At 34.6% G+C, this 13,821-nt stretch overlaps 1 protein-coding gene across 1 annotated transcript in view; it reads left to right on the top strand.

Moving 5' to 3' along the window:
• Positions 1–13,821, top strand: part of nbeaa (neurobeachin a) — a 560,854-nt gene that overhangs the window by 416,823 nt on the left and 130,210 nt on the right. The window contains exons 41-44 of the mRNA XM_052025565.1: positions 5,942–6,059; positions 6,225–6,327; positions 10,390–10,505; positions 13,127–13,239. Coding sequence (XP_051881525.1) covers positions 5,942–6,059; positions 6,225–6,327; positions 10,390–10,505; positions 13,127–13,239 — 450 coding nt within the window. The remainder of the gene's footprint in view (positions 1–5,941; positions 6,060–6,224; positions 6,328–10,389; positions 10,506–13,126; positions 13,240–13,821) is intronic.

Here is a 13,821-nt window from a genome sequence, read left to right as displayed (position 1 = left end):
ATTAGTCAAATTACTGCACGCCGACCAGCTTGTCATGTGTTGTCAGATTGGTGTGCACACTGGGGTGTCTAGGTCCCCTTGGAATGCAACTGGGTAGGGAAGCCACTTGGTTTTAACAATGGTGATCTGAAGTAGGAAAAAATTAGCTAAATCTTTAAACTGTTAAAAGATGAACAGTTAAAACATGATTGAGCAATTAGGATTTCTCAGAACAGAAATCTGAAAACTGCTCATTTGCTCTGTTCCCTGCTATCTCCAACAAAACTAGGGTTTGACACATGATTTAGGATTAATAATAATAAAAAGATTTAAACTATATAATTACAAGAGGATAAAATATAAATTATCTAATAGACTCAAATACAGATTATCAGCTGCCAAAGTGTCCTTCCATGGGACCTGCTTCCATACAAAAGGGCATCATTAGCATAAATTTACAAGAGCCCTTGTTCCAACAGCATGGAGAAAATGTGTATTACGTTTGCATTAGCACAGAATTGCTTGTTGTGCTTTTGGCAATGACAGATAAGTCAGTGTAATTCCATATTATGGTGGAAATGATGCTCCAAATTGTGAATGCATCCTGAAGGTGTCACTGACAATAATCTTCAAAGCGTACACTGGGAAACAGGGCTATATGTTTTGTGGATGATATACTGCCAATGACAGGAAGAATTATATGACTGAAGACAAATCTGTAACATGTTATTAAGCAATTTCACGTGAATAACAGGATAAAAGGATAATGGATGAGGGTGTCATTATTACCTTCACGTAGTGGGAAAGCAAAGCAAAGGTAGAGAGACAAGATTAATTGGGGGATGGTGCAGCATTCATTGCTCATGAGCCCTTTGTGCAGCAAACTGGAGCTTTCCTGAAATTCCAGTCCTTTAAATGCTCAGAGCCACATTTAACACACTTGGCAGAATGAGTTGAAAACTGACACGGCGTGTTTCAGTTGCTTCACAGCTCAAATCCACTAAGTCCCTAAGCATGCCTATCACATCCCATGTATACTAAAGAACAAAATGTGAAGGCAACTAGCAAGATTTCTTCACAGCAGCTGTTGTTTTACAAGATTTTCGATAAGCCTCTCTCACCCCCTACAGAATATATGAATTTATGAGTTTTGAAGAATGAGAGCTGATCTCATTGAAACATTCTGAAGGGGCTTCGTAGTGAGTTAGTGGCTCCAGAACTAGGGGACATCATCAGGATAGAGGGTCAATCACTTAAGGCAAAGATGAGGAGGAATTTTGCCTCCCAGATTGTTTTAAATCTTTTGAAATCTCTATTTCAGAAAGCTGTGGGTGTTGTGTCATTAAGCATATTTAATTGTGAGTAAGATAGATTTTTGGATTATAGGGGAATCAAGGTTATGGGGACTGGGCAGGAAAATGGAGTTGAGGCCAAAGGTCAGATCTTATTGATTGGTAGAACAGGCTAACAGCCTACTTTTACTCCTCTTATGTTTATGAGGATGCTACAAAATACTGTAGGCAAAAGTAACACTTTTGATCATGTTTTTCTAAATAAACTCATATAATCAAGCATGACAATTCAACTTAAATGTTGCTGTTGTAAATATAGACTAACTTCAATAGTACAAGGAAAATAAATGATATGTTAATTGAATTCTGAGAATCCCTATACAGAATTATCCCTGTCTGTTTTATCTTTATGCAGAAGCTGATGAGCTTGCTAATATTTTTAGAAATTCATACTTTTATTTAAGAATTTAATTTTTTTTAATCACTTGTCTTCTCTGACTGCAAAGTTTGGACCTAATTCCTGGTTATTGTGCCATCTAATTTAAACTTTTTCAAAGGAGGATTTTATCAAGTTGGATCATTTACTGTCAGAATCATTTTAAACATAGAACTTAGTTAAATGTAGTCATTATGATAGGTACAAAACATCAATCCTAATGTTTTTTCTCTCAGGACTCAAGTAGGTACCAGTTCACTAACATGGAATATACTGGAAGTCTGTGTTATAATCATGTGACATATTGTTTCTTTGAGTGCGACTTGAATAGGACTGTACTTTTATATCACATATCAGTCTTGAATTATAAAACAACTTTGGAAATTCTTTCGGGAACATCAGGGATCTGTAGTAAATGTTTATATCTGTGCCTAATTTATTAGTATAGGTTGTATAATGAAATATTGTGGTAATCTAACACTGTACATTTCCTCAAGCATTGGCAGTTGAACCACTTTAAACCACTTCGGTCTGAGATTAGCACAGACAACCAATCATTAAGGAAAAGTTTCAACCTATTTATAACAATCATTATAGTTCCCTATTTCACCATTTTTTCCACTTTTATCCAGGCATTTTACCAACTTTGCCCAGCATCTCCTCAGTCCCATCAGTTTTCTGCATCTCTGGCTCATCAGATGTCTCCTTGAATGCTCCAAACTAAAACTCTATCACCTGCAGTTATTTTAGGATCAGCCTTACACCCACTTCTCTACTTGGCACGAGTTCTGCTTCTACTGTTATCTCCATATTCAGGTTTTTTCAGTTTTGTTGCTGCAAGTTAGCAAAACAACTCTTAAATAAATCACGTACTCAGGAGTACTACAACTGTTTCCCTTCAACTCCATCTTCCTTTTAATGTCGGCCTTTGGACTAATTACACACTCTGCTTTGTATCTACCTTTGTATTTTAGCCCCCGTTATATTTCATCCTGCCCATCTGTGATCCTTGCCCTCTGATTTGCTTTCTTCGAGCCTCTGAACTAATACTGACCTAGTTCAGGGAGATAACAATGAAGAAGTGTGAATTTTTCATGCAGTAGATAAATGATTACTGTGATGCTACAGAATGGAGCGTGTCTTCTCATCTGTTGCCAAATTATATGATCATGTAAAGAAAAGAATTTAGGATTAAGTATCATCATTCATTCCTTTATATCAGATCCAATAACTTTTTTTTGGTGGCAGTAACTGTTGCATTTGGGTAAAATATGTATATAGCAAGGTCCCACAAATGGCAATGAAGAAAATGACCAGATAGTTGTTTTAGAAATATTAATTGAAATTCAATTTAATTTTTATAATGACAATTTAACTAATAATTGTATACTTACATAGCCCAATAAAAGTCATAAAAACATAGTAGAAATATCAGAGAATTGCAAACTGTGTTTGCCATCAATCTATAGAACATTGTAACACACTGAAGATATGAATTAAAAATCAAATTTGAATGTATGTTATATACCATTTGGAATGGCACAAATATTGTTTTAAAGCTACACTCCTGAGCAGTGTTATATTCTGATGGTCTTCCAAAGGCAAACTTTTGATTCTGTTACATTTGCCATGATGGATTGTTGTTCATTTTCAATACTAAGAATCAATTCAAATTAAAAGCATCAGTTTACCTGTTGCATGACCGTTGGTATAATATAAAAGTTGCATTTTATCCAAGTATTTTTGTTCAGAACTAAAAGGAATGCAAACCTTTGGATTAATTTCTAAAATAAAACAAAGTGCTTCACCTCTGTCTGGGGCAAAAACAAATGACAATAATGATAATGCATTTTCAGAGCTGAATATACAATGGTCACAGGATAGATTGTAATGAGTTCAAATAGTTTAAGTAACTTTAGCTGTAGCAAATATCTGTGTGTAATGGAATGAAAATGAGATTAATTTTTTAAAGCTAGGCTAAAGGTTGACGTGTGAAAAATTGAGTTAGTTTGCAAAAAAGAAATTTGTTTCTCTGTGTAAAAATTGAGGTCAGGAGGCCAGAACTCTCCTTGCTCCTAGCTGAATGAGATGAATCAAACAACATAGCTACAAGGAAGTGCGCAGATGTATAATTTAATGATAAAGTTACATTCATTGTCTTGAAGATGTTTGTAATACAGTCAGCGTTGCCTTTTATAATGACCATAATGCTAATACAATATATGCCCTACTTTCAGATGATTTCCAAATCTGGTAGCTGTGGTTTTAAATAGACTAAGAAAGAATGGTCATGGCCTTATTGCTAGTTCTCCTTGTTTGATTTACATTAACGCCATGTGTTTTTGGTTATATTAAACAGCATGAAACTCATCTGCTAGTAGTATCTTTTAATTACTGTGTGCAAATTTCATCTGTAATTGAAACAAAAAGCTTTTCAGCCATCTTCCCAAACCATCTTGACAAGCTGAAACCTGAATGTTATTTTCTGGTGCTGCGATTAGATTGAGGCTGAAGTCTCCAGCTGGCAGGCCTGTCTATGACTGGAGGCGGCCTGTCCCTAGTGCTTGTCATTTCCTGACATGCCTGACAGGACAAGGAGAGCCGTCCCAGACAGATTCATTAGATGGCATTTTCTACAGCTGGGCTAAAATGAGGGCTGCACTTCATCATGGTATCTACGAACTAACTCTGCAAGGCCCCTTGTTGGTTTTAACCAAAGCCATGTTGTTATAACAATTTTGGATTTGCAATATTTTTAAATCTTCTGACATGTTTTCCTTATATTCCCCTGAAGCTCACGCCTTATACACTGCACTGACATTGATTCTAAATCCAAGCCGCTGCTGCGGTTGAGACTATTGTGATGGGATATCGAGTATTTTATTCATTCATGAGATGGTGGAGTTTACCTTTCACCTTATTGTTGGCTGCCATTTCTTTAGTTCATGGTCTCTATGACAACTGTTTAAATTGGGATGAGTAACTGTCATCTGGGGTATTACTGAGAGAAAAGTGTTAGTGAGCATAAAGTCCCATAGATAGAGCATTTCAACATAATCCAATTTTAATTGAGCTCAAGAGACTTTGATGTGTTGCATAAGGTCAGGAAAGAGCTATTCCAGAGAGAAATTAAACCAGCCTAGCTAGGCTTCAGTACTACTGACTGTCACCATTTTAAATGAGCATTAGCATCAGCCTTAACCTTCCCCTGTGGAACATCTCACTTCACTTCCAGCATTTCTCTGCCTTCTACCAGATGCGAAGGTTGGGGGACTTTCATCTTTTTTTAACACCTCCTTGATTAAGTTTGAAAAGCATGAAGCTGACCTGAGATGCATAGAAAACTGTCAATTGGGCCCTTCTTTGCAAGTTAGGGTGGGAAAATAGAGAATGGAAAGGGATTATTTTCACTTGTCAGTTAAAGTCCACTTGATTTTTTTTCTCTTCAAAGGCAAACTGCTTTTAACCTATATCATTGTAACAATTAAGGCTTATTTGGTAACCAAATAACATTAAAAGCCATAGCCATTTGTTTTCTCTTTTAAAGGTCTAATGTTTAGAACTGAAAGGCAGCAACAATCTGTTTAAATGGCAAAATGTGTCTTTTTAATTCTGATTGGTCTTTTGTAAAAAGGAATAGGCTGCTTTCATCTTTTTCAATACATCATTAAATCCTCTGTGGTATTCTTAGAACAACTTTTCTTAACAGGAAAAAAGCAGACTAAATTCTAATATGTTCCCTCGTTAACCCTTTAAGAATTTTAGTATTATTTCTGAATCATTTCTCCAAACATTTTAATAAATAAAGTGATTGACTAAGTATTCTACATATTTAATACCTGTTTCTTTACCATCAGCATTAATTAAAATATTTTAATAGCAAATATGGACATAATAGTGTTACCTCACACAAGTGAATCTGAACTTACTGCCAAAAATACAGTGCACCTTCCTGCCTCTTAACATACACCAGCCATTGTAAAAAATACCAATTCACTTTTGAAGAAAAAAATTGATTTTAATTACAAGTTATTTATTTTAAACTTTTAAAGTCTTAATATATTCAAGTTATTTCAAAAGTATAGAAAAATGTCTGTTTGAAATTGTTCCACATCTGATATATGTTATTTATTGCACAGATATGAACTTGGACTAATGGAACATTCTCACATTTACATCTTGAATTCTGTAGATAGTTTGAATTAAATAAAATGAAGGTACTTTCAAATTTTAGGTCCTTGCTTACACCGAAGGTTTACATGGAAAATGGATGTTCAGCGAAATACGGGCTGTTTTTTCAAGGCGCCATCTCCTCCAGAACACAGCTTTGGAAGTTTTCATGGCCAACAGAAGTATGTACTGTTATAAATTTAGTTTTCTGATTAAAAATAATGTAAATGTAGGCTATACATGCACTTAAAATGCTGCTTTAAAATTGTCTGGCCTACGTGAAATAGTTAATTTCTTTGTTGTATCATTCCTTTTAAGACTTACATTTTTCTTTTTTTCTTCTGCAGCATCTGTTATGTTTAATTTCCCAGACCAAGCTACAGTGAAGAAGGCTGTATATAGTTTACCTCGTGTTGGAGTTGGTACTAGTTATGGTTTGCCACAGGCCAGGTATTGAATATGGACCTTCATTCCTCAATTTTTCATCTCAAATGCAGTATTCCTAAATGGTTATTTTAACTCAGGAAATGATAACACAATACATATCATTGATAATTTTATGCCAGTAGTTATTTGCAAGATATTAACTAGCCTGTTTATATTTCTAAAATTATTCTTTAATGCAATCTTACAACATTATTGGAACTTGAAAAAAATCATAATACACATCACGGATTATCTCTCCCATGACTCATATCTTGCTGTGTGCAAGTGTATTTAATTGAAAGGAATTATTTTGTATACTTTAACAAAAAAGGTAGCCTGTGCTTCACAACATTATATATAACACTTCCATGAAATCGTTGGTGGACATTACCAGATAGAAATTCATCCTATCATATACATTTGCAGATACGTGTTCAACTCTATATTTGAAATGCAGTTCCATTGAAGTCAGGGGAGTGGAATTTCTGAAGTGGAATTCAGTGTACAGCAGCTACTATATATGTGTACTTAGTACAAGCAACCAAGGATAAATTTCATATATTATCACCACAGAGAAAAAGCAGATAGTTTTAGTACTCAGTAGAACAAACCTCTGAATTAACACTGGTTCTTTTCATTAATTTCTTATTTAGGCAGCAGCCTTCAAAATCTATAATCAGTACCTTTACAGTTAATATAATATTACACTTTTCTGCTTCTGAAAACTATTTCACATAGGATAATGGTATGGGTTGAATGAGGTACGGTGGTGGCAGCACAGTAATTAAGTTACTGAACCAGGAACCCAGAGTTCGAATCACACCAAAAACAGCTATGGAATTTAAATTCAGTAAACAATCTGGAATTAAAACAAAAAAAACTATTCGTACTAACCACAAAACTATTAGATTTTCATAAAATTCTATCTGGTTTACTAACGTCCTTCAGGGGAGAAAATTTACCCTCCATCAATGGTTGGTTTCACCTACATGTGACTCTAGACTGCAGCAGTGAGGTTGAGTCTTGAAATGTCCTCTGAAATAGCCAAGCAAACCACTTTGTTCAGGGGCAATGAGGTGTGGGAAATATATTCTGGCCTTGCCAGCCATGCCAATGTCCTGAAACATGAATTGGATTTAAAGGTAGTGGGGTATTTGTGATGCTATCACCAATGGAACAATCAAACCACAGCAGAGCAAAAGCAGAGATTTGACCATAAAACTGAAGATATATATTCAGAATTTATATTTAGAAACAAATTTTTATTGTATCTTTTTAAAAATTGTTCTGCTGTAGAGTATTTGCTCCTAGAGATTAGGTGAGCATAAATATGTATTTATTACCACTATGTAGCATTAGATGTTATACATGTTTTTTTTAATATAACTATAGTGGTTTAAACATCTTTTAAGCATATGTGAAAGAGTTGAGATGATGCCAATCAATGGTTTAGCCACAAGACATAACATGTTAAACTTGTTGACTTTTGTCTTTTCATTAACTCTCCTATAGTACATTGTATAATAAACAGGGTAATGGCAGATCACACCTTGAGAAAGCCTGATAAATGAGAACTGTTCCAGGATTTTTAACAGCAGTATCTGTGCACTGAAGCCTCCAGAATAGCAAGATATTTACTCTGCACAATAATTCTGACATTTACAAAGTATAATCTTAAAAGTGTAAAAGTGGATATTTAAACAAATTTGCACATGTTATCCACTGTTATGAAGTGGTGTTTCTCCTCACTGTTACCAACTGAGGACAATTGGGGATATTATTCATTACGCAAAATAGATGTTCTCATCTTGTTTTTACTTGGCTGACCATTCATAAGTCTGTGACTTGTTTTTTTCATCTTTTAAGAGCTGACTATTGTCTGCAGGTTGTTGCTCCAGTAATTCACCATGCATATCCAGCCTGAAACAAAAGAATTGCCAACATGAATGAATTGCTCATATTTAGAATGGCAGTTCTGACAAATAATCAATTATTATTCCCTATTACCCTTTTGCTCAAAATTAAAACTATTGAGAAATGGAATCCTTCAAAATATATGTGGAACTCACAGTACACTTTTATTTCAGTATTTTTTTGTTTATTACCAGCAATGATTTTACTCTTTAACCTTGTGCTAGGACATCTTACCATTGATTGGTTAAAATGAGGTATAAGCAAAGTTTACCAAAGGAACCTTCCTTAGGCATTTGGAAGGCCATAACCTAACAGCTCTATTATTATTAATAATAATTATAACTTACTCCTTCAAAGTAATTGTAGTTCACTCTGTCTCCCATAAAACAATGTCAGTGCTCCATGCAAGTAATTGGAATAAACTTGGATTAAATTTTAAATAAGCTTCTTCAAGTATGTTTCCTTTCAAAAACTGGGTTAGAAAATGAAGATCAGTATTCATTTAAAATGCATTATTTAAAGACTAAGCAACTGCAAGACCTTCTGTTGATTTTCATTAGTTTCAGTACCCGTTTCAGGTCTAATGATTAATCCAATTTACAATGATGAACTTGCTATTGATTAATTTGTCAAATAGTTCTGGCATTTTAATGATTACTTCCCTGTGCCTGTGCAAAGCAGCATTAAAAAGTGCTATTTAATTGGCATGATCTAGGACTTAGATACATTCCAAAACTGGTCTATCCAGTTAGGTGTCAGAAAGAGCCTGCAGGTTTAAAGAACATAAAAACATAATAAATGGGAGCAAGAGGAGGCCATGTACTCCCTCCAGGCTGCTCTTTCTTCCAATAAAATCATGGCTGATCTGATCTTGGCTTCAACTTCAATTCCCACCCCCATGCTGTTCCAATCCTGATCCCTGTAACTCTTTATTCCTCTACCATCCAAACATTTACCCATCTCTGCCTGGAATGTATTCAATGACTCAGTCACCACAGTTCTCTGGGATGGAAAACTCCAAAGATTCACAACTGAGAGAAGAAATCTTCCCCATCATAAATGGACAATCCATTGATCTGAAACTGTGTCTCCTTTTTCTCGATATCCCCTCCAGGGGAAACATCCCCCCAGCAGCTAAACTGATACGGATGTGGCAGTTATGAATCAATAGGGGTTCTGACATTTTGTACTTGTTAACAAAACCAATATTGATTAAAAAAACTTTCTGAAGCACCAAGAAGTTTCAAGTTATTATTACCTAACCTATTTTACTGCCTAGATTCAAACTAGTAACCTCAGAAATTAATTATAGCAACATTATATCAATAGTGATGTTATTTCATCATGCTAATTCATTTTGAAAATAGGATTCTTTTACAGTGCTAGATAACTTGCTACACCACATTGGTTTTTAGGATGATTTCTAATAAATAATCCAGCGTAAAGCTCATGAGAATGAAATTCAATCAAGATCTGAGCCTCTGATGCCAAGCAATTTTCTTTCAAATAATAAATCTTCTGAATTCTCCTGAATTTGTTTAAGGTACAGCAAACCTTAAGAAATCAACTATTTGTCAGATAATATATTTTGAATCCCACATAATGTTATTATTCAAAAATTAATAAAGTATTCCAAAATTAATTGTCAAATATCCTCTTTAAGGCTTATGAATTAGTACACTGAACAGATTAGCCAACTTGCAATACATTTCATGATCATTTTTCATCCAGTGCAGTGACACTTTTCTATAATCTCATTTTCCACGACAAATTCAAATATTTGACTATAATGGGTATACTTCAACTTCTCAGTTCAGAGGTTAGCTTTGCTGTAACAGAGCTCCACTGATTTAAGCTGTAAATATAATGCAAGTACTGATGCTTTTTATGCAGTATATATAAAGCAGAAGCACATCCAGATGCAAAGGTGTAAAGAGAAGAATAGACTAATAGTAGTTTATCAATAAAGCACGGCTGCTCATATGTAAAGAGAATGAAAGAGAAATGATAAAGCTGAATGTTAAATAAGGGGCAAGAATGAGATGTCTTTTGCTACAAAAGATAAAAGTTTTGATATGACGGAAATATGTGTGCACATTTTGGTATGATAAATATGGATGAAATCAAATATGTACAATGAATGACAACCTTCCTTTTTTTTGGAATTAACAGGAGAATATCATTGGCCAGCCCTCGCCAGCTTTTTAAATCCTCCAACATGACACAACGTTGGCAAAGGAGGGAAATTTCAAACTTTGAATACTTGATGTTCCTTAACACCGTGGCAGGTACATTGCAGACATTGACTCCTCTTTACATGTTTATAAATCAAGGTTTGGCTTGATAGTTTACATTTATCCAGTCGGAGTCTGCTATAGAGCCATGATGGATACTGAAACAATCCCATTAAATTTTATCAGGAGACACATAACCTGCCACTGTGACTGTAGATTCATTTATTGTTACTAAGGTTATTTTGTGGTCTCACTCTGCCACTTCTTTGTTGACAGCTTTGTCTAAAACTGAAGCTTTATTAGAGTCTACAAGCCATTTTCAAAGTATGTCTGGAAATAATAACGAGAAAATGAAATTTTAGTGCTTTGTCACTCAAGGCAACACCAGCTAGACAGTAGTTCAAGAATGGCACAGCATTCTGTTCAGTACAACATCTTGAGTTGTGGCAGATTAATAGAAAGCAACATAAATATACATGAAAATAGGAGATTTTGTTTTGTATCAGAAGGTAAAACAAAGGCAGAACATGTTGTGTGTTTCCATACAATGCATGCATTTTCCACTATTTTATTTTCTGATATGTGTGTGATTGAAGTTTACACTGAATAATTATGTATAGGTTTGGTTGCAGCATGTGCTGTGCTTATTATTGCCATCTAATTAGATGTAACTCGATCTGCTTACATGAAAAAAAATCATAAAAATTCTTTCCTAATGAACTAGAGATGACAAAATGTCTGTTAAGTGTTGGGATGCAGGCAAGCAGAGGGATAACAACCATAAACATGTTATACTCAAGTACTTTATAAAGATATGTTTGATTCTCATTGTTTTATCAATGCCTTCTAGTCTACCAGTTGTCTATCTTATTCCAGAATCATAATAAAACATACTTCTTGAAATTCGAGAAGAGAAACAAATTTAAACTTAATTGAATGAGTGGATCAGTGTTAATCATTATACAGTAGTTTCCCATTAATTTGAAACTGTTTTTCACATATACTTGTACTCATAAAGCTCCAGTGTTATCCTGTTAATGGTGAGAAAATAATTATGGACACTCATTGGCATGATTTTGTGGCAAAGCCATCAGCTTTTGCGGTCATTGCACTGTGAAAGCGACGACAACTTATGGCTTTGGGCATCTACCCTGATTAATGATATAAATCCTGAAGACGCTGTTGGTGATTCAGCATTCTTTCACTGAAGTCACTGCACTATTTTGCAGCCTTCTCCACTGCAAATAAAGGGAAAAAATGAATGAACCAAAACCTTAATTGCTTATGAACTAATCTTACTCTAATAAACTCTGAAAATGTTATGCTTTGTTGCATGAGTTCTGAATGCTTTATTGATGGAGCACAAAGCTGTAAGTCCTCCCTGGCAAAGTCTCTATCCCTAAAGACTCTTACTTTTGTATGTGAATTTCAATTCCCTTGCATAAATATTTCAAAGCATGATGGATTTTAAATATGCAAGTTATTACCTTTTAAAATACTTATGATAATTTAGTTTCTCCCTTTTTATGTATGTTCTAATTTTTATTTAGCAATCTGTAAAATGTTCACAATATTAGGGGAAAAACGGCACATTTTCCTTCCTTGTTTGCCATGTGAGATTTAATGTGATTAACACCTCCTTGTGGTAGCCGCATGCCAGGGGTCCTTTTGAACTGAAGCTTGACAGCACAGAGGCTGCTGGTTCTATGTGGACATTATTTTATGTACAGTCAGCAACAAGTCACATTATTTCTGAAAAACCAAGCCATTGGAATGGCCTGTGACTAGCAGATCAATAAATGGCAGAGAAGTAATAGATGGCAATATCAGCTGTAGTATTTGTCATACCAGCAATTTTTTGTATGTTCTAAATGTCTAAAGGTCATCTGAATCTATTATACAAGAATAATACCTGAAACTGTTCAATAACATTATTGCAAAATTTGTTGCAGGTTTCATTTTTGCACTTTTGTTGCAAACTGGCTGCTCTGACATTGAAGGTTTATGCATTGGAAATTTGATCCAGAATCCACCTGAAGCAGAAAATATTCTGGAAAAATTTGTATTTCTATTAAATTTCTGTCAGTATATAGTTAGATACCAATCACTTTATATTCTGTATGGTACCAGTCATAAAGATGAGGAAATATTTTCCATAATCACATAAGTCTGCAAAAGATTGTAGCGAAGATATTGGTGCAGCACTATGGATCAGTCATTTCTCAGGTTTCAGCTGAATACAGATAATTCCCAGTGTGAGTGCCATTTGTACACAAAGAATGTTCAGCAGAACCAGCAGACCCATGTGTTTTGTAGCTGTGCTTCTATCAGAGAAACGTACAACAGAGCATTCAAGGAAATGCTCTTAAGAGAAAACGATGGCTAAATACAGAACTAGTACATGCAGTTTGTGATTTTTTTTTCCTTTCTGATAGATTTCAAGCTTCCTAATGTCTTTTTGAACAATTTTTGCCTCATTAAGGAAATATTTGTTGTTGCTGTTTTATTACATATTTTTACTTAACACAAATATCACTCCATGCATTGACTTTATGAGTAATGCAAGAGTTTTAAAGGTATTTATGCAAAAGATATGTTTTAAGGTCATTGTATGATTTCGGCTAACAAACACACTTTACAAACAATTGTATAAGGTTCTCTCTCTTCCTTGCTAGGGCGGACATACAATGACTTAAACCAGTACCCAGTGTTTCCTTGGGTTATTACGAACTACGAGTCAGAAGAGCTGGACCTGACCCTACCAGGCAACTTCCGGGACCTATCGAAGGTATCTTTCAACAGTGTCTGTTCTAAAACTAAGCCTTTTTAGCATTTCTTCATAAAGGATAAAGGGATTCCAAATTTCTGCCGCAGATTACCCAAGGCATAAGGATTTAATTAAGTTGGTCCTAAACTCTCAACTGTTGTGAATATTTTTCATGATTAATTTCAACATAACAGTGGCAAATTTGGGTAGAATTGTTTTAAAATAAAACATATGTAATCAATCCATTTTGACTAGGTGAGGGAAAATTATTTTAGTTATTTTAATTTTGCTAATGCTATTAAGCACATTTATGTATTTCATCTGTGCCAGAAATATGATATCTATTATTTGCATTAATTCAAAAGCCATGGGTAGAAATTAGATTGTACTCTTGTGTTAAATGTGTATTAAGATTGCATTATTGTAAAATCTAAAGCCACCAAAATAATCACTAATTTGGGAAATCCTTACTTAAGCTGCATGAGCTGTATGCTTTAAGAGGTGTCAGTAACCAAACTTGCATGTATTACTCAGGTTGCTATTTTGTAAGCTAGTAGCAGGAATGGCATTGGCAAGCCATGGGGAGAAAGTCTCTCTTTTTAA

This window comes from Pristis pectinata, chromosome 11, assembly GCF_009764475.1.
Source record: "Pristis pectinata isolate sPriPec2 chromosome 11, sPriPec2.1.pri, whole genome shotgun sequence".
Taxonomy (NCBI): Eukaryota; Metazoa; Chordata; class Chondrichthyes; order Rhinopristiformes; family Pristidae; genus Pristis; species Pristis pectinata.
This window is presented reverse-complemented; position numbering and strand designations above follow the sequence as displayed.